The sequence below is a fragment of the Mytilus edulis genome, chromosome 10, assembly GCF_963676685.1.
Source record: "Mytilus edulis chromosome 10, xbMytEdul2.2, whole genome shotgun sequence".
NCBI classification, from domain to species: domain Eukaryota; kingdom Metazoa; phylum Mollusca; class Bivalvia; order Mytilida; family Mytilidae; genus Mytilus; species Mytilus edulis.
The window spans coordinates 68,508,740-68,534,669 of NC_092353.1; the positions used below are offsets into that span (position 1 = coordinate 68,508,740).

Sequence of the window (25,930 nt, forward strand, 5' to 3'; positions counted from 1 at the left end):
CTGTCAGTAAATGTGAGTAATCTCAGATCTGTACTAAGTGGCTTTTTTGTTGTTGGGATATACAAGTACCCGGCCACGTCCACTCTGTATCAGTATTTGCATTTGTATCCATCTGATTGGTCAAGCCTTTTTCAACTGATTTTTATAGTTCGTTCTTATGTTGTACTGTTACACCTCTGTCCCAGGTTAGAGGGAGGGTTGGGATCCCGCTAACATGTTTAATCCCGCCCCATTCTGTACGTATGTGCCAGGCTAAGTCAGGAGTGGTTGTCATTTTTTTTTTGGTGTGTTACATATTTGTTTTTCGTTCATATTTTGTCTTCAAAATAGGCCGTTAGTTTTCTCGTTTGAATTGTTTTACATTGTCATTTCGGAGCCTTTTATAGCTGACTATGTGGTATGGGCTTTGTGCATTGTTGAAGGCCGTATGTAACCTATAGTTGTTAATTTCTGTGTCAGTTGGTCTCTTGTTGAGTCAGAATGAGTTGTCTCATTGGCAATCATACCACATGGCAGGCTTCTATTTTATATTTATACTTGAATTAACACACACAGTTCTTGATGATATATGTAGACCATTCTTGTTTGCTTATTTATCAGATACATCACATTTTTAATGATTTCCTTTCTTTTCAGTCTCCTTAAAATTTCAAAATTTAATAAAGGGATCATAAATATCTTTGAAATTCTGAATTTTGAATCCTCATTGCTTTTCAACTTCATACATCATTTGGCCATTGTCACATGTTTGATTCAAGCGTTACTGGTCATAAACTGTGATTTATAACAATACAAAAACAAGTCTGCTATTAAAGGGGTGCATTTAGTGCCCATTGGAAAAGCCCTTTTTTCATATGAGAAAAGATTCGCCTACACTTAATTTTTATGTTCGACTGCTGCATGTATCTATCGAGCTAAATCCTTGATGAAACGTATGATACTTCAAATAATATGCATTCTATGTTTCTGTTTTTATGTGTAAATCATGGTTAATATAAATTATAATTATATGTTACTTAATTATTAATTAACCGTGCCAGAAATTATGCTGGAAATTGCAATACGTGTTTTATATATATAAATTTGCTGTTTTACGGGATAAAGTAAAGTGTTTCTTAGGTTTTCTGGTTTTGTATCGGATACGGATACTATCCTTTCACAGGTAACACCTGTCTCAGATATTATTTATTTACGTCATTTGTTAGATCACAGGTTGCACATACCGTGATTTAATTCACAACTTTACCGTTCAAGGTATCACGTGACTAGCAACCTTCCATCGTTTACAATATGGAGGACGATATTAGCCAACTTTAATATTTTGTTTACATGTTAGAATTAATAAACCATGGATAGAGGTAATTCTCATGAACATAAAACCAGTTGATATTCTCTGTCTCTCTCGCACAACTAAGATTGCACTAAGTATAAGTGTGACATACCATCAAATTTAACAGCCTGTTAAACAGGTGCCCGTTCGGAGTTCATAAAACTATTAGATTTTATTGATGCATTTTTTTTAATGTGAAAATTTAGAAATTGTAGTTGCAAGTTTAATACGACACCACAACCTACTAGCTGAAAAAAACCCACAATGAAGAGAGGGGGGGGGGCTACCTAATGAAGCTCATTCACAGTATACACTTATAGGGTACAACAGGGGTCTGATCAAGGATCCTGCTTATTGTTCGTCAGATTCCTGTAATTCTCTCATATATATATGTAATAATATCGCTTGTCATGCAGTTAATCACAAGTTAGACCACAATGAGATCAATTAACCAGTTGAATGGCTCATTGATCTTTTTTATTTACATTACCTGGGTCATAAACATTAATATAGCTCAGTTTGTGAGGGGGGATAGGACATTTATCGGGACTCCGTGATCGGGTATTTTTAAGCTTAGGACTTCGGGATTGACCAGGGGTTTATCTGGGTATTTTGGGGAAAAGGACCCTGGCCAGTTTAGGGAATTTTTTAACGCGGTTTTCAATGAAATTGGGAAAAACAACCAATATACCAGATGTTAGTTTTAGTGGGATTAGTTCATAAAATTATTTTTTGTTGGTGAAAATAAAGTAAGGACTACACCTTCTTTGTTTTTTAAATATAAAAACATGGCATTTCAGTTTATTTGAGTATCAAAATAATGAGTTCCAGCTTCTTAAAGGATTGTTACATTTTTTTGATTTTGACATGAAAATTTGTGAAATAAAATATTTTAAGTTCTGTATAAAATATATCCTGTTTCTATTTTCTTTTTTATATATCTTTTAGTTTTCAATTTTAGTGTTGCTATGATAGCTGTCACATGTTTGGTTCTTTTCATTTTTTATTTACTGTATTTGATTGACAAACCCGGAATTATATACTTGTCCGTTTCCGGATTTGAACTGGTTTTAGTTTATTCCCACACTTTCTGTTTATTTATTAATGGCAGCCATTGTTTGTCAATGTTGTTTTCATTCAAACTTGGATTTACACATAACTTGTTGGCGATTTTTTTACATAAAGCTAGCGGTTGAATAAAATAAACATCTCTGTCATGAATAATAAAGATTAAAATGAATTTTGTGATCATTTGGGAATTTTGCTGCCAAAATTGGGAAAAATGAAGGGTTTTTGCCGTTGGGAATGGGTCCGAATACCGGACCCTGTGGAATGCTAGAAAAATCCATGTTGACCCTTCCGGCATCCGGGAATTCTTTTTTTCAAATTTCGGGACCTCGGGATTTCGTGTCTTTAAGCCCGGGATTTCGGGATCTGGTGTTTTTAAGCCCTGGGTTTCAGGATCAGGACCCCTCCTACCCTCCCTCGTTTGTGGAGTTCTAGGTTTGATTCCTGATGGTTCACAAGTAAATTCAAATCTTCTAATGTTATATTGTAGATCACAAACTTAAACCAACATCATTAATAAAGTAATGCATGAATTGCTTGCAAGGCATATTGTTTGAACAACATTCATTGAACAATTGTGAAAAAATTAAACACTTATAAATAATCAAGACTGAAATCTAATTTCAAAAAGTACTTATCATATGGGGGGGTCTCATTGGGGGGTTCTGATCCCGGATCCCGCAAACTGTTTTGTTAGATTCCTGTATCCCGCTTACACTATGTAGGTAAGCAATTTTCATTTTTTTGTAATTTCCCGTTTTCCCGGCACAAAAATTTGATTTTCACGTGTCACGCTTACAAAAAATCGGCAATCCCGCATCACGCTTAGACCCCAATGAGACCCACATATGGATACCTGATTTTTACATGATTCATCACAAACACAGCTATTTGTTTGTTCGATAAGTTTTTGTTTAAAAAATTCATTAATGTAATTCTATTAAAAAGAAGATGTGGTATGATTTCCATTGAGACAACTCTCCACAAGAAACCAAATGACATAGAAATAAACAACTATACAATGTAGGTCATTGTACGGCCTTCAACAATGAGCAAAGCCCATTCTGCATAGTCAGCAATAAAAGTCCCCAAAATGACAATGTAAAACAAACAAAAAACTAACGGCCTAATCTATGTACAAAAAATGAACGAAAAACAAATATGTAACATATAAACAAACGACAACCACTGAATTACAGGCTCCTGACTTGGGACAGCCACATACATACAGAATGTGGTGGGGTTAAACATGTTAGCGGTCTAGTTTATGTGATCAATGGTTATTAAATATGCTTTGATTTTCAGGAAGAAACAATTTTTTCGAGGCCCTTCATGAGGTGGAAGAGGGAGAGGAGCCTGAAGATTCAGACGATGAAAGAAAGAGACAGGTAAGTACAATGTTATATAAATGTTAGACCAAATTAAAAAAAACAAACTATTTGAATAAAGAAGAAATGTAGGATATAAAAGAAAGACAAACAGACAGAAAGAAAGACATTAAAAGACATCTATCATGGACAAAGGTTATGCTAGAGGTCAAGATCTACCCCAATATAGAAATAAAGAGATGTGGTATGTTTGCCAGTGACACATCTATGTATAGCAATCCATCAGAGTTCAAAAGATGAAGACGTAAACAACTATAGAGCACTTTTCAGCTGTCACAATGAGGAAACTCAGCAAAGTCCATACTGTATAGTCAATAAAAGACACAAGTATGACTATGTGAAACAATTCAAATAATAAAAAAAAACAACAGCCTGATTTCTGCTAAAAATGATTAACCCCAAAAATATGGGAGACAGCAAGCAACCACAATTACTGAACTACAGGAACCTGAATTGGAACACACATAACACATTATGTGGTAGGGAACATGTTTGTGACTGCTCAACCTCTCTTAACATAGGACAAGCTTAGCATATATTAAAAACAATAAAGGTTCTTTGCTATCTGGATGTTTTAATTTGCTGTGTGTCTTGTGTTAACATATCTCCACATAGAAATAAAGAAACAATGACTGTCTGAATCTGTAAATAAACATTTCTTTCTATCATTTAAATTATATATTAAACTGTATTTATATTTTAGGGGTCATCTGATGAATCAGATAGTTCCGGTGATGAGGAACCTGATCCAGCAGCAAAGAGACGTGAACCAAACAAATTTGACAATCTTTGTGATGGAGTTCTCAATGCTATGGCTTTAGTTCACACAGCAATGACGGAGGTAGGTGGACAATTTGTGTTATGCAGTTCTCACTTTTATAACTACATGTATGATTTGCACAGCTATGTAAGAATCACAATTCAATGCTACAGGAAAGCATAAAGGTGCTTAGGAAACTAAACACATTTTACATTTATTTTACATTTATTTACATTAAACATTCGTTAAAGACAAGGAGAAAATTGATGTGCAGTGTTAACATAAACATGATAACATGGTAATTTCTGCTTAACCTTTGCAAGAACTTATAATATTTCCATAGTCCTAGATTATTTTAATAACTTTTTGAAACATCTTTATACTTGTAGTTACTGGAAATGAAGGATGAAATGATCAAACATGCCTTGCCTCCAACAGTTCTGGTGAAGCTGGCCACCATAACAGGAAAAGTATTTAGAAGGTATTTACTTTTAACATAAATAGTGGATATGATCTATCTGCACTAAAATCTAAATTATAATAAATTGTTTTCAAATCCACTTTTAAAAATTAATACAATTATACTAATGATCAATGAATTTAAACTTAATGAATAAATATGTTTAAACTAAAATCTTAATATTTTTTTATTAATGTGACATATAAAAGTAAAAAGGTACCCAACAATTTTACAAATATTTTTGAGTAGTGTGCAAACCTTTGATTAAAAAAAAAGAAAATTCAAATTTAATATATTGAATAAAATCCAATAATTTGTTGTAAAGAAACTAAATTGATAATATGTTTCATGAATCTATTTACAATACATGTAGTTATCATATTCATTATAAATATTTGAAATGATTTTTTTTATCCTTTAAGTGTCAGTGATGCTAACATGCCAGTTAATGAACTTGTAAGACTGGTAAGGGTGTACTCTACTCCGTGGGAAGAAAAAAGTGCTGCTCTGAAGAAACTACATGAGGACTATGAGAGTAACCAGAGACAATTAAACATAGCAATTAAGAGATTAAAGTTGGTTGAAACACAGGTATGTTTTTCATTGAGTTTTAGATTTTTAATGGACACAAAAAAAAAATGAAAATGAAATTTTATACAATAAAAGAATAAGTTGGGTAGTTGATTATAGTGCAGCTCCAATACATTTATTCAATTATAGGCAACGAAAGGTAGCTATATAGATATGTATCATATGAAGGTGAAATCTCAACTCAATTTGAGATTAAACAAATAACACATTGATAGATAATTTCAAATTATCTCCCCTTATCTTACTTACATGCAGCTATATAGGAAAAGTAGCTGCTATTGAAATCACTATTATAATAGTTTTAAATTCAATTTTGAGGTATAGCTTTTGGAAGTTATTGTTATGAGACATTTTGAATAAATATAATTATTGTTTTTCTTTATTTAGTCAAAGCAAATTGCAAGAGAGAAGAAAATAATGAACTGGGAGAAATTATTCTCTAAAATAATGAGCAACAAAGGCCATGGAAGAAGATGGAAGTTTCTGATAGAATCTATAAAACAGAAAGCTAAATTAGGGTAAGATTATTCATATGTTTTTTTAAGTTGGCGAGTAAGTTATGTGTGCAGTTTCTGTCCTATTATGTGGAAATATTTTATCATAAGTTAATATTAGCAAGGGTTTTGACTAGTTCAATAATCAACATTGACCTGCTATCTTTTACAGGAGTGATGGTCCTTTGAAATATATATAGAAAATTGCATTGTTGGTGATATCAGGCATACATTTCATAATATGAAAAAGTTTGAAAGAACTTACAAATATATATTGGAATTATTACCTTTAAACAGATAAGGTATGTGCTAAAGAATGGAACATTTGAAATACAATTGAGACTTGAAATGGAGAATATGTCAAAGAGACAACAACCCCAACTATAGAGCAGAAAACAGCCAACGGCTACCAATGGGTCTTGAAAACAGTGAGAAAATCCCACACCCAGATGGGTCTTCAGCTGGCCCCTAAATAATAATGGATCAGTGTTCTCCCCAGGCCGTTTTAGCGTCGCGGTACCGCGACGCTATAATTTTTCACCGTGATGCTAAAATAATTCCCGCGACGCTATAATTATTTTGAAGATGCTATTTTACTTGTCCTCAATTTTGAACTTTCATCTATTATCGATTATGATCATAAAAATTATATCACCTTTAATTGTAATCCCTTTAAGTCGGACACTAAAGGCAATTAAGAGATTAAATAGCCAGGTGTTAATTGCCCTCAGACTGTTTGGATGCGAATATCCCAAGCTGACACTTGTGACATGACTAATACCACGTGTATGCAATCACCAATTTCGACATGGAAAAATGCAATCACAAAACAATTCGAAATCTACGTTTTGTATTACGAAATTTCAAAGATTGAAACGATTTTTTTTTAAAAAGGTCGTTTATTTGTGCAACTCTCCAAAAAATATTTTCTTTCTCTTCCGGTAATACGAGAGCGAGAATTTAGGTTTTGAGCTAAAATAAGTTTTATACTTCTTTAAAAAGTAATCATAATTGGCTTAAGTTTATGTTTAATCCATTTAATGCATTAAAAGCGTCTTATTCATTCTCAATCTCTTGTCAAACAATGTTTATTCACGGACTCATTTTCGTAATTTTTTCTACGGCCGCCATTGCACATTTTTGTGTTAACTACGGATCGGAACCGGACCAGATATGACAAAAATCCGCATCTTCACGATAATGACAGCAGATGGACAGTAGACAGAAAAAATATATCAATAGAGAAAACTATGCATTAACAGACTATTTGTTAGATAACTTTGTTAAAAATACATATCATTTTGATGTAAAGATAAGAAACAACTGGGACTAATTCATTGAGTGCCATGAAACAATGAATTTCATAAACATGATAAAAAAAAGTTGTTAAATTGATTTTTTTTTTGCTACTTTTGCTGCTTTATCTTTACTTAATATAATATAAAAATAGTTAATTTTGTGTACTAGATATTTAGTTTTGTATATATACAGGTTGCACTATAATGAACCATTCATTCATTTGACTTATTGTAAGGTAACTGAAACCACATATTTATTTTTATTTGGCACAAGAGGAAAACAATAATTCTGTAACTATAAATGAATAAAGAAAACATAAACTGAACACAACTGTTTTTGTGGTTGTAATATAATTGTATTCTCAGTTATGAATTGAACAATATAAACTAAAACATAAAAAGGAAATAGAGCATTAACGCGACTCAACAAATGACATTAAAAAAAAATAGTTATTTTTTTTTACGCAAAATGTGATGCTATCCAAAATTTCTGGGGAGAACACTGTGGATGTCATACTTAACTCCAAAACATATAAATGAACTAAAATTAAAAGACATGCAAGACTTAAAAAAGGCCAGAGGCTCCGGACTTGGTACAGACGCAAACACTTTTCCTTGATAAATTTTATTACAATTATAGATTAGAGCATGTTCAAGAGTACACAAGAGCATTAGAGGAAAGTTCTGATGAAGAAGAAGAGGAAGAGGACGACGAAATGCCATTATCCCTCAAGCCTCAAGATGAAGCAGATGATAGTGATAAATTATCGGTACTACATTTTTATTTTTTATTCAAAATTTTTTGAAATTTAATTAATTAAATACTTGTAGTGATCAATGAAATACTGTCCAAATCAGGCATATATTTTAAGGGGGAGGGGGAGGATACAAGCCATTCAAGTTAAATGATGAGAAAATGCATGGAAACTAACTAATATTGGGTTCACTAATGCTATATTGTTCACATGAGTGACTGCATTAAATAACTTGCTTAGTTTAGAATCAATATAATAAATGTATATAAAAATCATCTCTTAGACAAAAAAGTAGATATTTGATTGCAAATAAGGTGATCGTCTTATTTTCTGCCTTTGTTACTAGCTGAAACTATGGCAATTACACAAGCTTAATTTTATTTAACTGAATTTGTTTCATGTAATGCATGCAAAGCAGAACTAATATATATATATACATAAAATGGGCATAGGATCTGCTGTAACTTGGATCAGATGAAACTCTTGCTTATTTTCAGAAAATTAAAAATCTTTCTTAGTTATTTAACAATTGATGTCTGATATAGTCTTAATAATTTTTGCTATTTTTATAGGGAAGAAATGTAAGTAAATTTCAAATTGGTGATATTGACTCAAATCTGTTAAAATCTTATTTTAATTTATCTTTACTTTAAAATATTCATTTAAAGGATATAATCTTTTATTAAGATTAGTTATTCTCTGCAACATGACTTTAGCAGCTAGATTCTTAAAATGTTGAATTGATTAAGTTGTGATTTCTATCATCCATCTTGTTTGAGCTCTGCTGAAGTTATCAGTTTATTTTATTTTATCTGTTCTGTGACATGGGTTTTCTTATTAGTTTTATGAACCTTCTATTTTCTTTTCTTTTGTTTCTTTTACTTTTTTTACTTTAGTCATATCTTATTATTAGAATAGATTTTTAAAAGTGGTATATTTTAATGGCATTCAGATCATTTTCTTTGTAAAATAGTAATTAAAATTTTTAAACTTTCTGATTTCCCATTCGATTTTATATTAATTGAATTTGAAAATAAAAATATTTCAAAACTAAAGAAATCGTAAACATATGTATGTTATAAAAATATGAAATTGAATAACTTTGTTGCTTCATTTTTATACACTATGGGTAAAAATGCAAGAGTCTATGTTGTTTGTAAAAGTCTTGAAACAAATATTCTAGAACAATGTCTGCACCCTTATGTGTATTGAATCAAATTGACTAATTTCATATCATTAAAAAAATGAAGACGACTAGAAGGGAGGTAAATGAACCATTATCAATTTAAGGAAGGTCGCTACTTAATTTCAAAATAAAACACTTTTCATAACACTAGTATATATTCATAGAGAATTAATAAAGGAACCAAAAGAGCAAAAAAAAAAAATTGTTTTCAAGATATTAGCCATTGAAATTTTGGCGGGAAAATGAAATCTCTTGATTTTTTTTTATTGCTTTATCATTGACAAGTTTAAGATCTCAAAAACTATTAAAGAATAACAAAGATTTAATAAGACTTTTACAGATGGCTTATAATTATACATGTAAAAGATTTATAAATAGAAAATTGGGGGTCAATGGGCAAAAATGTTTAAGGAATTCAAATTGTTAAAATCGGAGATCTCCGAAAATCTGACAAAAATCTCAAAAGCAAGAGAGACAATTACATGACTAAGAGAAAAAAATAGACAAACCTAAGCCCAAAAATCCACAAAACATTACAAAGAAACAATAATACCTGATGAATACACCAATGATAGCGAATATGTTCTTATGTCTTAAATACAGTCCAGTCCCCTTTACCTGGTTTGTACTTAATGAGCAACACTATAGATGCCATATGTGGAGCAGGATCTGCTTACCTTTCCAGAGAAGCTGATATGACCCCCAGGTTATGGTGGGTTGGTGTTGCTCAGTCTTTAGTTTTCTATGTTGTGGTTTGTGTACTATTGTTTGTCTGTTGGTCTTTTTCTTTTTAGCCATGGAGTTATAAGTTTTTGTTGACTTATGAGATTGAATGACCCTGTGATATCTTTCATGTGTAATGTATTTCTGTTTATTTTAGGATTTAGAAGAAGAGGGTGAGGACGTTAGCAGTGACAAAGGAAGTGTAGATAGTGATCAGAAACTAGGACTAGAGGAATACGAGAGTGATGCAGAAAGAGAGCAATCTCCTAAGGTTTGTTTAGAATGGCTGACAAAAAAACACATGCTGAGCCTGTGGTTAACATGTTTATGTAATAATCCTCACAGGGTATATTTAAAATCAAAATTTTGGAAGGCTTAAAAAAAGAGAGATCATTAAACCAAAGAACAATGTGAAACATTTATGATAAATCACTGATCAACCACTAAATTAAATATTTAATGTATGAAAAGTTTCCTAAAGACTTTTCAGCAGATTTCTGCATAACAAAGAAATTAAAAATCCATCAACATGGGTAATATAAGTTTACCTTTATAATCCATGAAAATAAATGAATCTGCAGTACATTATTTGGCAGACATGAAACCAAAAAGAGGCTTGTGGAAATTCTGCAAAACTGTCTATGCTCAACATTGTTGTAGAGAATAAAAAACTTTTCAAATAGATATTATGAAAATATGTTTAAAAACAAAAGTATGATAGAGATGTAGAGCTGAAATGGATCTTATTTAAATGCTGTCAATGAATGATTAAAGTAATTTGTCTCTGAATTTATCTTTTCTTGCCTATTCGCATAAATTTATGTGTGCAAGAATTTTTAATTTGCAGTTATACTAAATATATAGGTATACATTGAAAGAATTGTAGGTAACTGCAACCCAATTTAAGATTAAATGTTCAAGTAACCTATGGGCAGAAGAGCTATAAAAACAAAAAGTGGTATGATTGGAGACAACTCTTCTCATGATATCAAAATGTCACAGAAATATACAACTATTGGTGGTCAACACTCAGCCTTCAAAAATGAGGAAAGTCCATACCCAATAGTCAGCTATAAAAGGCCCTGAAATGACTATTTTAAAACAATTCAAACTAGAAAAACCAAAGGTCTAATTTATGTATATAATGATAAACGAAAACCGCAAAATATGTAACTCAGCAACGATAACCACTGAATTACAGGCTTCTGACTTATGACACTTATGGCACATACAAAATGTAATGAGCACATACAAAATGTTAAACATGTTTTCTGTAAGTTTTTATAACTTTATTAACTAAATCTTTATAATCAAATCAGAAAGAAGGTAAGATGTCTGATTTTTTTTTATCTTTGTAGAAAGTAAGATTTGCAGAAGAACAGGAAGAAAAGCCACCTGAGCCACCCAAACCAGAAATGAAAGAAGTGGCTGTGTGGACACATGAACCAGAATATGATCATTATTTATATGTCAGGGTACACACACCAAAATCTATCAAACAGGAAGAACTGAAATGTATGATCACATTCCAAAATAAAATACTTAAAACTGGTAGGCTGGATGTTGTGGAAGAGGTGAGAATTTATATTGAGTTCATAAATTTGAATTTTAATATGGTTGCCAATGAGACAACTCTCCACAAGAGACCAAATGACACAGAAATTAACAGCTATAGGTCACCGTACTGCCTTCAACAATGAGCCCATACCTCATAGTCAGTTATAAAAGGCCCTGAAATCACAAATGTGAAACAATTGAAAAGAGAAAACTAACAGCCTAATTAATGTACATAAAAATGAACAAAAAACAAATATGTAACACAGCAACAAACGACAACCACTGACTATCAGGCTCCTGACTTGGGACAGGCACATACATATAGAATTTGGTGGGGTTAAACATGATAGCAGGATCCAAAAATGGTATATCATTATTTTCAATTAAACTTTAAACTTAAAATTGCAGAAATGATTGAATTTTGTTTGTATTTTAGGTGAAGCCAGAAACCCCAAAAGAAGAGGAAGTGAAACCTAAGAAAGGTTTGATTGGGTCTAGAGCTAAACCTGCTGAAGGTGTGTGCTGCTAACATCAGGAGTTTTAGAAAGTTTATCATTATCAAAACTTTTTATTCCCGATCCTTCTTTATACACAAGTTTATTATTATCAAAAATTGTAATTCCCAATCCTTCTATATACCCAAGTTTATTATTATCAAAATTTATTATCCCAATCCTACTATATATTTAAAATTCAAAAATATAGATTTTACTATTGTCTTTTTTCTAAATAGTTTGTTGCCTCCTTTAAATTTCAATATTTGAAAAATACATTTCATATGTACAATCTTAATTTTATATATCATTTCAAATATATCAACTTATCCCAACTTCAAACAATACCCAACACAAATCCTATAGTTATGTAGTTAACCTACACTTTATATTTAAGATAAATATATTCCTTCTTTCCTCTGCTCTGGGAAGTTGTTTTTTAACAAAGATTAATTAATTTCTTTTCAACCATATCCTGTTTATTAATTTGAATCAAGAAAAATTTCAGATTAAACCTTCTATGACACCTATGCTTAAGGTAATACTTATAGTTTGAGATATAATAGGTTAGCTATACCTATGCTTACATTATGCTGTACTTAATAAGTTATTACACCTTACAAGATTTTTAGCTTTTATACCCTATAGGGAAACTCATGGATATCAAATTGTGACACTATACATTTTGAAAATATTAAAAACTCACTTTTGACATATGTTGTGCTTATGCGGCAGCAAAGGGGCATCAACTGCTACCCTTGTCTGTCTATCTATACATATATTCAAAAATAAGTTTTCCTTCTCTAAACTTAAGTATGCCAAATGAACATGAAACTTATACACAATGCTTATTTCCATTTAACAAGTTTGAATTTAGGTTGCATAACTTTAACTTTTCTTGAGTTATGATCCTTTATAATATTATATGAAAGCAGGGGCATCTATTGTACCATGGCCACTTTCTCCACTTATTTGTCTATTGTCAACCAATCTTAATGATAAATGCATTAAAAAATTACTGAATTAATACTAGGTATTATGTTTAAATTAAATGCTCTTGTAAACAGCATAATGTAAACTGGTATATATTAAATATAATATTATTAATGCTGACAGACATATATAGTGTATGATTATGAAGCAAAAGTGTGAAGTTTTATTCAATTTTAATAAGCTATCAGATTTGTCACTTGATATAGTAATGCTATGCAATTGAAGATTTTGTTTCTCATGCAGGCCTTTTAACATACTTGGTTTTGGATAGAAGAGCTTATTTATAAGTGCAAATGTGTTTTTTTTTAATTTATTTATCTTGAAATACCTTACTAATAAACAATGTTTTCATACATAGTTAATTGATTTCAAGGGGTCTAGTTATAATTTTCTGATTGTTTACAGAGTCTTTGAAATTTGTTTCTTTTCTTGTTTATCATTAAAACAGAAAGAAATATGAAGATTAAAGTAAAATTTATTGATGTCTCCTCTTTTTTAAAGCAAGACTGAGTGGATGAGAAGCAAAAACTTAAATATGTTGTGTAGCCTGAATAGTATATAATTTTGAGAGTTCATATTTTTTAACCCTACATAATTTGTAATATTTACATATTTAGCTTGCATGTGTGTAGATTATTGAAATCTACTTGCTTTATAACATTTTATTATAATAGCAACTTGAGAAAAATTTGAATACAACAGTTTGCCGTTATATTTTGCTTTATACACATGTTTAAAAAATGAATTTTATAGCAAATTTTACTTTCACATTTATATAACTTTTTTGTATAATTACTTCCCTTCACATGCAGTTTCACTACATTTTACTCAAATTTAGTATTAAGTTATGATTTATATTAATTTCAAACTTAAAAAAGAGATATTGTGTAAAGGAATGTTGAAAAGATTGAAAGATTAGTTTCAAAAAAATTGGGATCACATTTTTCAAAGAAGCTGAGTAAAAAACAGAATCAACAACAGACATATGTCCATAAAATATTTATATCTGAATTGCCCAGAGTTTAAAGTAATTGTAAAAAGATTTAACAGAACCAGAAAGTGTTTATTGTAGTCGTGGGCAAGTTTTTTTTTTTTTTTATCTCTAACATTTGATGTTCAATTTTTTAATACAGATTATAAACTTTATCTGATATTAAATCTATTCATGAGAAAAAAAACATTTGTTTAAATCAGTATTTATCCAATTCTTACGTCTAGAATTAACCATATAAGTTTTTTTGAAGTAATGTAGCGTCCTTTAGAGTCAAATGACTATCTTTACTGTAAAACATGTTCAACTACCAAAGTTTTAAATAATAGATATTTTATATTAAGATTGTCTGATCATTATAAAGTGATGTTATTATAAGTATATTGTATTGTTTTGTTTTAGACAAAAAGGCAGTATTGGAGAAGAAAATGCAGGAGATGAGAGGAGACGTGCCATCGTAAGTTTATAGAGGGCTTGTTACCACTTGTACATGGTTGATTGTGAAATTGTATTGTTTAGACACTTTCATTATAGAAGAGTAATAAATGATAATCAGTTGAATTTTTCCATTATTATTAAAAAATGAAGAACATAAAAAGCATTTTTTGCTATTTGTTGTGCTGATTACATATTAAGTGTTGCCACAGTATACTTAATTTCATCAGTTGTATTGGTAGAACTTATTAACTAATAATAATATAATTGTTCAATAAATATTCTTTTATTTTTTTTGACTATTTAGGATTCATGAAGATGTAGTATTTGATTTACCTGGTGACCGTCTGCCAACTCCTAATAAAGAGGAACCAGACCAAAATGTCAAGGTCTCTATTCACTCAGGTCAAATGGAGGAAATGATTGCCATGGCAACCATTAATCTGGAGGACATACAAGTTCTGGTAATTTTAAATATCTTTTAGAAAATAAGGAGGACATAAATTGTGTAAATAGTTTCAGTTTAAAGGGACTAGAAATAAATGATTTGTTTGAAAAAGATTGGTGGTATGATGCACATTTAGGTTGAACATAATTTTTTAAATAGCATGATAAAACTGAATAATTCACTTTTGTTGAACTTGCACAATTTATATAAACTTTTACAGCTGCCACATTTTGATGTTATGCACAGTAATATTTTTCTTGCATTTTGATAAATCATTGGATACTTTCTTTTTATGTAAAATTGAGAATGGAATACAGCCACAATCAAAAGTTTTCAGACGTCAGGGGTTGAAGTCATAAAACTTTGCTCAGTGCTCGGGAGTACAAAAATCATGCTCGAAAAATGAAATCCAACATTTTGATTGGTTGATTTTGGAGTATGAGTACATGACTCGAAAGATTTTTTATGAATTCAAGGCCAGAATGCAAAAGAACAAAACTTAATTTTGCATGGGTGGTGAATTATTTTATTGTCATTTAATTGGGTTGTCATGACATTTTCTGTATACTGTGTGTTTGTATTAATTTAAACAATTGTTTTGCTACAGCGTGGGGTAAGTAGATTGCAGAATGGCTACAGTATTGAATGACTTAGTGGATTGATGCATGTTTGTTTGTAAAAACAATGTTTGAAGTGTCATTTCTTTTCTGTAGTATATGTCTTGTATCTTAAAACTTAAATACATATGTTCAGTCTTAAATACATATGTTCAGTCTTAAATACATATGTAAAGTCTTAAATACATAAGTAAAGTCCTTAAATACAAAGTCAAGTCTAAAGTACATATTAGGGACCTTGGTGGTCGTAGACGTTGCACTACTGTATAACTAGCCTGTCAACACTTGAGTTGTGAGTTGGAATCCCACACATGGCAGGTGTGCAGGACTCCAATCTTGCATCAAATGGGATTAAAAGTTCCAACCAAGGTTAGGTGGTTCTCTCTGGACACTCAGGCTTCCTCCACCAATAAAATGCTTTAAACCAAATTCCACAAAATAGCAAAATAGTGCTGTAAGTGGCATTAGACACCAATTGATCAATCAATCAATTATATACATATTTAAAACCTGAAGAACGTGTTCTCTCTAAACACACAAGTCCAGTATTATCAAGATTTTGATGAGATTTTGATGAGATGGTAATTCTTTTTATAGAAAGTTCAGTGGTTTTCTCTGGGCACTTCCTCCATCAATAAAATAATGACCGCAACGAAATAGCCCCAAAGTGGCATTAAAACACTAAAAATCAATCAATCAATCTTTTTATAGTACAGCTAAGGACAGCTTTTATGTCTGTTAGCAGTTATTGATCCTGGAATTTCTTTATATGAGCCTTGAAAAGGGTTTATAATGCAATAAAGTCAATATTTTTTTTTAAATAATTGTTGTAGCACAATTTCTTACCATAATCTCATATAATGATTTCATTTAGTTACTTTTTTGATGATCCTTAACTTGCAGTTTAGTAAATTCCATACCAAGGAAATGACTTTCAGTTTATACAAGATTGAAAGTCTAGGACTCACCTTTAGGATTGCCTCTTTTATTGATCCAAAAGTAGTGTTGAAATGTACAAGTAGATTATTAAATAGATTCATTTTTAGAAAACAATCATATTGCATGTGCATCATTCTGAAAGAAGAGATTTATTTTCCATCAAAAATATTCAGCATCAATAAGACTCTTAACTTTTTGTGAATACATTTATTTGACAAGCAAGAGTTGTCCATCTTAAGTTTCACAACTTACTGATTTGTTTGAATATGATTGAAGCTATACTGTATAGAAATATCCCATAGTAATATCTTGGTGAAAAAACATCCTATGTCAAATCTTGATCTTCATACTTATTTCCCATATCCATCCTTGTCCTCCAATCACCTGATCAGATATTTTCCTTGTTTTTAATCCTGAACTTTATCCTTATTTCTAAGTCAACCAGCATGACTTGTAGAAGAACCATATATATTCTTTTTCAAATCCAAATCTTTGTCCTTTGGTATCCTTTGTATCTTTATTCCCTCTGAAATATGTTGGAAGTTGTAACCATATAAAGTCAGTGACTATATATAAAAACATGTTTATATAGTCATAAATAATAGCGGCAGCAAAATGTTTGTTGCATCAAAACACATGAGATAAGTAATCAAAGTTCAATTTTGTGAAAGATTATGAACGTGCAGACATCACAAAGGAGTAGGTCAGGTAAGGGCCGATTTTGGCCTCAAATTTCAGGTTCATCTAACGAAAGATTTTGGACATTTTTTAAACACTTTGAAAGTGTTTATTTCAATTGATTCAATTAGTTTATGTGAAAGATTTTAACTGATTTAGTCATTAAAAACGCTTCGATTCAAGCTTAAATATGAAAAATCTATCAAATATGCAAAATAAACGTCACTTTTCAGATGTTTTTTGTCAAGATTAAAAGTGGCCGCATCCGTGTTCATCCTCAACCTTTATATATGTTAGGTAATATCATCAAATACAACTTACATTTCAATATTATGAATGAACACGAATGCAGCCACTTTCATTTAAGACGGAAACCATCTAAAATTTAACTAAAATGCTAAAATTGTGAAGATTTCAGTAATTTAGCATGACTTAATGATGCTAGTACCCGATAAATGTGCATAGTATTGTCAAAAACAGCCCATATTTATGTAGCAGAAGTATTCTACTTTCCAGTAAATAGGTAAAAGATCACATTTTCACAATTTTGTAAAACTGCTATATTTTGGAGCCAAAAAGGGGTCTTACTGAACCTACTCCTTTATCCAGAAACAGCTTTAAGCTTACTGAAGCTTGCAATGCATGCATGATTGGGCAGAGTTTTAAGGAGGAAAATTGCTCGTAAAAAACCCCCATGATTTACAATCTTAAGTATAATGTCATTTATAGATTGAAGTAGGAAATTGTAATTAACTTTTATGGTTTTTTTTAATTTATAATAAATTTTTTTTAGAGTTTTTGATTTTTGTTAGTAACCATTTGTTTTGAGTGTGTTGAATTTTTCAAATTTTGGTGGAACAGTTTAGTCATAATAGCTTTATACAAAAAACGTTTTTTTTTCATAATATTGTTTTGCCCTAATCATTGAAATGTTCAAGAAGTAGACTATTTTATTTTTTTTTATTATTCCCAGAGTTGTTATTTGTGAGTAAGAATTTCGACTGCTTAGAGTGTACATTTTCAAACCAATGTGGGATATTTGCTTTTGGAATCACAAGTTTTCAGCACAGTTTCTTATGTACATTACAAATAAATCTTACAAAATCCTTTTTATGAAACACAGATATTATTCAAAATAATTTACTAAACTACTTTTTTTTACAACAAGGACAGCAATGGTACCATTTAGTGGGTTATTTTCGCGGGTGTAAAATTTAGTGATTTTCATTCAGTTAGGTATACGAAATATGTTGGAGGTTATTATTTTGGCAGATTCAAAACATTTATCAATACCTTTGCATATACACTTTTAATTTGGCAGAATTTATTTTGGCGATTTTGTCCTATCCCCAAAAATTTACACGCCGAGAAAATTACCCACTATACTTTATGTTCTACATCCATTGTAGATATAAGACAGTCATGCTTTTTACTTGATGATTTTATAGGAACTCCCAACCATTGTTTTGCCTGAACCTCACGGAGATGATGACGCCCCACATACACCACGTGACAGTGATGACGTTGAATCAATATCAGAAGATATTGATCTAATGTTGGGTGACAAATCTGTAGATAAAGTTAAAGACGAAAAGAAAGAAGCTGATCCTGCAGCTAAATTTGCATCTTTTGATTTCCCTGTTTATCCTCTGAATCAAACGAGAGGAAAACATGAACCATGTGGTTACATACCAATTACATTTTATTATGCCAAAAAATTCAAACCAAGAACTTTTGTTCGACAAGCAGGTAATTATAATTCTTTGTTGTCTGTCTTGATGAAGAGTTTGTATCTTTTATGAATAACTGTGTTTTCTTTAGTTTAGGGGGCTCCTGGTTATAAATCATTTTTTTTTTCTAATATAGGATTTTACTATATTTTTTTATAAATGAACTTTATCATATACTTAAAAGAAAAATGAAATAAAAAAAACGGGGTAACTGTTCATTAAATTTCACAATCTGCCTCTGGAAGAAGCATTCATTTTTATTAATGTCCTTTTTTTCTGTTGAACTAACAGGAGAAATAGGGGTAATATCCAAATAAAAAAATATCCTAATTACAGAAATCGCTTAAATTTTACTATTATTTAGTTTATATACAGCTTATTTGAAAACAATAATAAAAAATATAGGTCACCGATGAGTTAAAAAAAGATATTTCAAATTTAATGCAACAAAAATGGCATTTTTGCTCCAAAGGGAGTTAATTTGGAGCATTTTCAATGATATAAACATTTTAAAAGTCATCTGGGACCAACCCAATCGATTTTTAGGGTTGATTTTTGTACCATATCATAAAGTAATAACTAATAGTGTAATAAATAAAATTTGTAATGAAAAAATAAAGGTTTAATTTTTTGCTGAAATTTTTGTACCCACAAGCCACCTTAATTTGAATTTTTATCTATATAAAGGCTTACCAAACTTTATATAGAGTTCCCTGTCATTTTGTTTTTTGAAATTCCCCATTGGTGTCATGGTTGTTGGATCACCTCAAGTGAGGGATGTTATGTGTCTAACCAACTTAATTTTGCAAATACTTCTCTTAAATTTCTGTTTTTCAAATGATGTTCAACTTAAAAGAAAACACACTAGTCAAAGGGCAAATTTGGTTGTGGGATATTGCCTCAGTTGCTGTCATAAAAGACTGAGATACAGAAGCTTATCTAGCAGGTAGCCATACATGATGCCATAAAGGTGCCAGCTATTCTAAGAATTTTGAATATAAACTCATTATAGATGTAATGGACATAACTGAAAGTACTCTTTTTCTAAAGTAAAAGCCCATTTTGTTCATAATTTTTTTATTGCTTGCTCATTTGTTACTGATTTCTTCGCTTTGTCAATTCTAATATTATTCCTGTCTTAAAGAAAATATAGGTATATATTTATTTACAATTTATTTTCAGGTACAATGCCCTTCAATGACCTCGTTTTTGAAGTTGCTGGTATTGACTTGACATCATGGAAGAGAGATGATATGTTTAGAGAGTTTGCTGATGAGGCATTGTCAGCCATTTCTTTTTCACCAGAGGTTAAGACACCAGAACCTCCAAAACCTAAAACTCCTGAGCCACCAAAACCAAAAACACCAGAGCCGCCAAAGCCGCAAACACCTGAAATTCAAAAGCCTCCTTCGCCAGCCAAATCACCTGTGAGATCTCCTGTGAAAGAGGTAAGAATTGTTCACCAGAATATTTTACCTACTCCAAAGTAGTGCACATGTGTATGCTTCTAAAGTAGTGCTCATGTGTAAGCCAATGACAGTTTGTAACTTCATGGTATTGAAAATGGAGAAATTATTATGTAGACTTATTTTTGCTTTTTTTTTTGAAGAATAAACGTAATTGGGAGATATTTTATTGCATGATTTTAGGAAAAGCTAGATGCAAATACATGCATTAGATATTGAATTCAAGTTCATATAATTGAGATAATCAAGGAGTTACTTGATTCTTATTAATGAAACCTCACAATAATTTCTGAAATAACAGTAATTAGATATCTAGTAAGTGGTGAGTAATGGTCTATTTTGTTCTGTAAATTCAGGTGGATTGACACTTTTTAACTGAGTATCCAACTGACTGTGTATCAGGTGACTGACTATCTTTGCTGCTTGTTTTATAAATTCAAATCATTTAATATTTTCAATAATAAAAACACAACTGAGAATATGTTTATTTTTTAAGATATTGACTTGTTTGAATTATTTAATGTTATTTTAGAAGTATGGAACAATTATTAGTTTAGTTTAAACATATTTTATTGTTCCAAAAAGAGACAAATGGATTAGTTTTTCAACATAGTAACGTCTTCAACAATTATTGATTTACTGTATTGTATGAAATAATTAAATGAATATTGTCTATATTTTTCTTTTTAAGGAAATGGTAAAGAAATCTGATGTTGAAAATCTGGTATATAAACATAATGCTGAATTAGAACTTGTGCAACAAGAATATGAGTAAGTCTCAAATCTGACCCTGTCTAGTAAGAAACTCACAAGTACAGAAGCACTGGTGATTGCCTGATTGATCTAGTGAACATCTGACAGCATTTGTAAAATCCTAACTAATATTTTATTTTAAGGAAATTTTACAAAATTACGGTTGACCTTGTTAAGACCTTTTACTGTTGTCCCTAAATTATTTTATACAGGAATCACTGGGAACCAGTCTTCAACAGGATATATATCAAATTACCTACAAAATTGAGATTAAGGCTGGAACATGTGCTAGATTAACATGATCTATAAATATAACTCAATGTAAACAAACATTTGTCGCTTCTATGCTGAAATGAACACAAGGGGCTATCCCATTGAAAAGTCCTATATATACAAACACTAGATTTACAGCTTGATGTCCAGCAATCATCAAGTAACCAATGGACGTCCTTTGATGGCAAATAATATATTTTTTTCTTCTTTTTCATAACAGAAAGAGATTACAGTCGTTGATGGAAAACTTACATGAAATGCAACAAACTCAGGATCAGCAGAAACAACAGTTGGAACAACAACAAAAACAACAGAAGCAACGCCCACCTCTGGTACATCAACGACCAGTATCATCAGAGAGTAGGAAATCAGCAGGAAGTACTGGAAGGAAATCAGCCAATCAGAACCAAGTTCCTCCTCCTAAATCACCTGCTAGATTGTCTCCAAGGGTTCCCTCCCCTGACAAGAGACATGAGGTTCCTAATGAACAGCCACCACCAGTTCAGAAACTTGTAGAAATGTAAGTTGATCCAAATTTTTGGTTGATGAAAAATCAAATGTTCTTTCCTTATAAATTTATTAATTTATAGGTAACATAATCTGAAGGTAATCACAAAGTTATAACTATAATTTATTTAAAACTTTGCTATATTGCAGGAAACAGAATTGGAGAATGATAGATGTAAAAATATTTTTGAAAATATTGATGGTTTATTGAAAAAAATATTTAAAAAAAAATTCAAGTTTTATTATATTATTGTACACTTCCAATATATGAAATATTCCCTTTTCATCTATAGAATGAAATTCAAAACAGTGTAGCTGTGGCCATTGATTGACACATTAAAATCATCCATTGACTGGGACAATTTACGTGAACGTTTGTCTGTAACGACCACTGTTCACGACGTACCTACGATAGGCATTTAAACTGTGGGGTCACCAAAGGTTTCTTAACGCCTTTAATTATAAAATAATTCGAAAAATTAGTCAGGAATAACCTTTGTGTTTTGATTTATATAATTGATATAAATTAAAATATCGTTTTATTTCTGATTAATTTTTCGAATTACTTTATTTAGGTGTTGAGAACCTTTGGTGACCCCATAGTTTAAGTGTCTTTAAAAAGTACATAGTGAGCATTGGTCGTTACATACAAACGTTCACCTAAATTGTCCCAGTCAATGGATGATTTTAATGTGTCAATCAATGGCCACAGCTACACTGTTTTGAATTTCATTCTATCACTTGAATATAAATAAGAAGATGTGGTATGAGTACCAATGAGACAACACTCCATTCAAGTCGCAATGTATGTAAAATTAACAATTATAGGTCAAAGTATTGCCTTCAATGAATGTATGTTTTCATATTTTTTTTTTAATTACAGATCGGATTCTGTTGATCGTATTCCACAGCAATCTCAGCCTCATCCAGCACCTCCTCATAGACCTCGTAAAACACTGAAACCAATAGCTCCCAGACAGAATGTAACCTCTGCTCCAGCTTCACAACAACCAGATAAACATATAGCAACAGGAGTACCTGAAGATGTAAGTACAGTTATCTCCCCTCTTTATTTTTTTCTGAATTTATTTTATATTTTTTGTGTAATGTGTGTAGTTTCATCGAAAGGGTCTGGATGATTTTAGTGCACAGAATCTACATAATTCTGACCATATAAAATTCCAAGTCAAAAACTCTGTAAGTGGTTGTATGAAAGCCATGTTTTTTGTCCTTATGGGATTTTAGTGTTGAATGTATATCTTTTAATAGTCTTGTTAAAATTAATTACAATTTAGCTAGAAATGTTTAGTTAAAAACCATGTAATAACCTTTAGATGTTTATTTTAGACTATGTTAAAATATTTCTATACAAAATATTTTCTGTAATGGATACATTGGTTTTTCAGTTCTTTGAGCGCCTTCAGTTCTTTGAAGATGAAAGCAAACAACATAAAAAAGAGATGATGGAAAAGACAACTAAAGCCATCAGGGATGATTTAGAAAAGAAACTGGCTGGTCAGCATAAACTTAGTAAACATGAGGAAGAAATTTATGATGCTTTAAAAGGTGAGCAAGCTATTGTCATGATATAAAAATTTCTGTTAGTTAGACTTTAGATTGAAATGAATTGATAACCTCCTAATTTAATAGGTCTTAAGATTTATTTTAGTTCATTTTTTTTGCTCCAAAATGATATTGATGAAGATGAATATTTTTTAATTGTAAAAAAATATTTTAAATTACTGATTTAGTAACTTTTGAATAGATGAATTTTACTTTAATGTTAACTCATCAAATTTATGTGGTGAAATTATGGTTAAGATTAAAAGATCTTTTCAAAAATGTGTTAAATTTGTCCAATTGTAAAAATTAGACAGCCTTCTTTATAATTCAACCTTTGACATTTTGTTGCCAATTATAAGCTCACTTGGCTTGAATTTCTCATCACTTGGTATCTGTCGTCATTGGCGTTGTCGTCATCATTTTCGTCAGTTAACATGTTATATAAAATGTTATAAAACATTAAAACCGTTTTTAATTGCAGATGTCAGTTTACCAGCTTTATTTATGCCGTTCAAAACAGGAACAATATTTAATCCAAGAGCTCATCAGTATTTCCACGCCACAGGTAAATTTTGTTTTTCTTCTTTAGCTGTAACTCCACATGTTGAATATAAAAAAGATGTGGTATGATTGCTAATGAGAAAACTCTCCACAAGAGATCAAATGACACAGAAATTCGTTATTTTTTTTGAATTCTGACACAATTGCAATTAGTTTTATCAAATTAAATAGCATTTAATCTAATGCATTAAAATATCTTAAAATTTAAAAATTGAAATGGGGAATTTGTCAAAGAGACAACAACCCGACCATAGAACAGACAACAGCAAAAGGTCACCTATTATATTGTATCCTATTATTCAATGTACACAAAATATAAATTTGGTGACCAGGGATATGCTATTATGATATAGGTATAGGATAAAATTTCTCAATTATATGATTAACTACAAGTCACACATGTTATATGATTTATAAAAATTATAAACAGCAGCTCTATCTGACCTAGACAAAAATGACTTATTATTAGATTATAGAAATTGGTATTTTTATCTTTTTCAGGGTCGACTGATTTGAGGTTGTCACAACCACCTTCTATGTTCCAGTTACCACCACTACCTACCAAAAGTGTATCCTTAAATATTATAACAATTACTAAAGGTTGAGGTACCAACGAGTAATTGGTAATACTAATTTAAATTCAGAAATTATTGCATGCATTCATTATTGCGATTTTGTCATTTTAGACAAAAGAGCGATTTTAATTTTTGCAATATTCAGAAAAATTCCGTTGGATACATATAAATAATTCAAAATACTGAGTTTTAATTTTTGTGATTATAACCCTGTCGCATTTGTCGCAATAATTTCTGAATTTTGAAAATTACAAGCTTTTCTGTCATAGAAAATTGTCTGCCTATTAAAATATTGTGTGAACTATGTTTTAGTAAAGGAGTGCAACAGTTGAGGCAGGACATTATGCATTAATGTATGAAAACATTATATGTTATGATATCTAACTAAATTATACCCAAGGTTTGCATATTTGAGCCATACGTCCATTTTACATATAGCTTTTGGTTAAATAAATTGGGATAACAGTCGTTCCCATTAATTTGCACTATTTACTCAAATAAAAATCTATGGGACATATATTTTTTGGTCATATCTTAACCTTAAATTGAGACAGTGAGTGATAATTTCTTTCAATATTCTTTTATTTTAATATTGAAGCAAATATATATCATACAATTCAAATGAATTATAACTGATATTTAATTTTCAGATCATGCTTTTCTTGATATTAATTTCAGTATTTCAATAGTTCTCTTAAAGTTCAGAAATATAGAATATAAAGATGTGACACAGATAATCTTCAATTTAAAAAAGAAGATGTGGTATGATTGCCAATGAAACAAATATTATCCACAAGAGACCAAATAACACTGAATTTATCTATAGGTCACTGTACGTCCTATTATTAGTAGTATTATATTCTAAATAAAACTTTTCTTTAACTGATTCACAGAGAATGTCTGTGGTGAATTTATTTGAACTGAGTAGAAACTTTTCAAGTCGAGGCCAAGCTTGGTTAATGGAGAAATACATTCAGCAACAGGAACCAGTTGCAAATGTGCATGGAGTTGTCCCCCATACACCTGTACCAACAATAACTAATGCCTCCCGAGGTCAATCAGCTCCACAACAAGATAAAGTGTCATCAGGAATGAACTCAAACCAAAGTCAAATAAACAGTTTACGGGATCCTGGGGAATTAGATGCAGAAATGGAAATGGAAATGGAATGAGTCATGTGACTATTAATATTGTATCATGTGACTATTAATAATGAGTCATGTGCCTATTAATTATGTGTCATGTGACTATTAGTTAAGTGTCATATGACTATTAATAATGTGTCATGTGACTATAT

General features: G+C 30.7%; 1 protein-coding gene across 2 annotated transcripts; it reads left to right on the plus strand.

Moving 5' to 3' along the window:
• Window positions 1-1,247: 1,247 nt before the first annotated feature.
• LOC139491762 (neurofilament heavy polypeptide-like) lies at window positions 1,248-25,930 on the plus strand. Of its 2 annotated transcripts, none has more exons than XM_071279611.1 (21): window positions 1,248-1,358; window positions 3,704-3,786; window positions 4,490-4,627; window positions 4,936-5,027; window positions 5,429-5,597; window positions 5,985-6,115; window positions 8,030-8,159; window positions 10,211-10,324; window positions 11,412-11,627; window positions 12,047-12,125; window positions 14,491-14,545; window positions 14,831-14,987; window positions 18,654-18,954; window positions 20,118-20,383; window positions 21,093-21,172; window positions 21,648-21,947; window positions 22,818-22,980; window positions 23,341-23,500; window positions 23,979-24,062; window positions 24,560-24,627; window positions 25,527-25,930. In XM_071279611.1, the coding sequence occupies exons 1-21, from the start codon at window positions 1,349-1,351 to the stop codon at window positions 25,803-25,805; spliced, it is 3,075 nt and encodes a 1,024-aa protein (XP_071135712.1). In that variant the 5' UTR covers window positions 1,248-1,348; the 3' UTR covers window positions 25,806-25,930. The 2 variants fall into 2 exon arrangements, with proteins under 2 accessions (XP_071135712.1, XP_071135713.1); XM_071279612.1 differs by having other exon boundaries at window positions 12,047-12,092.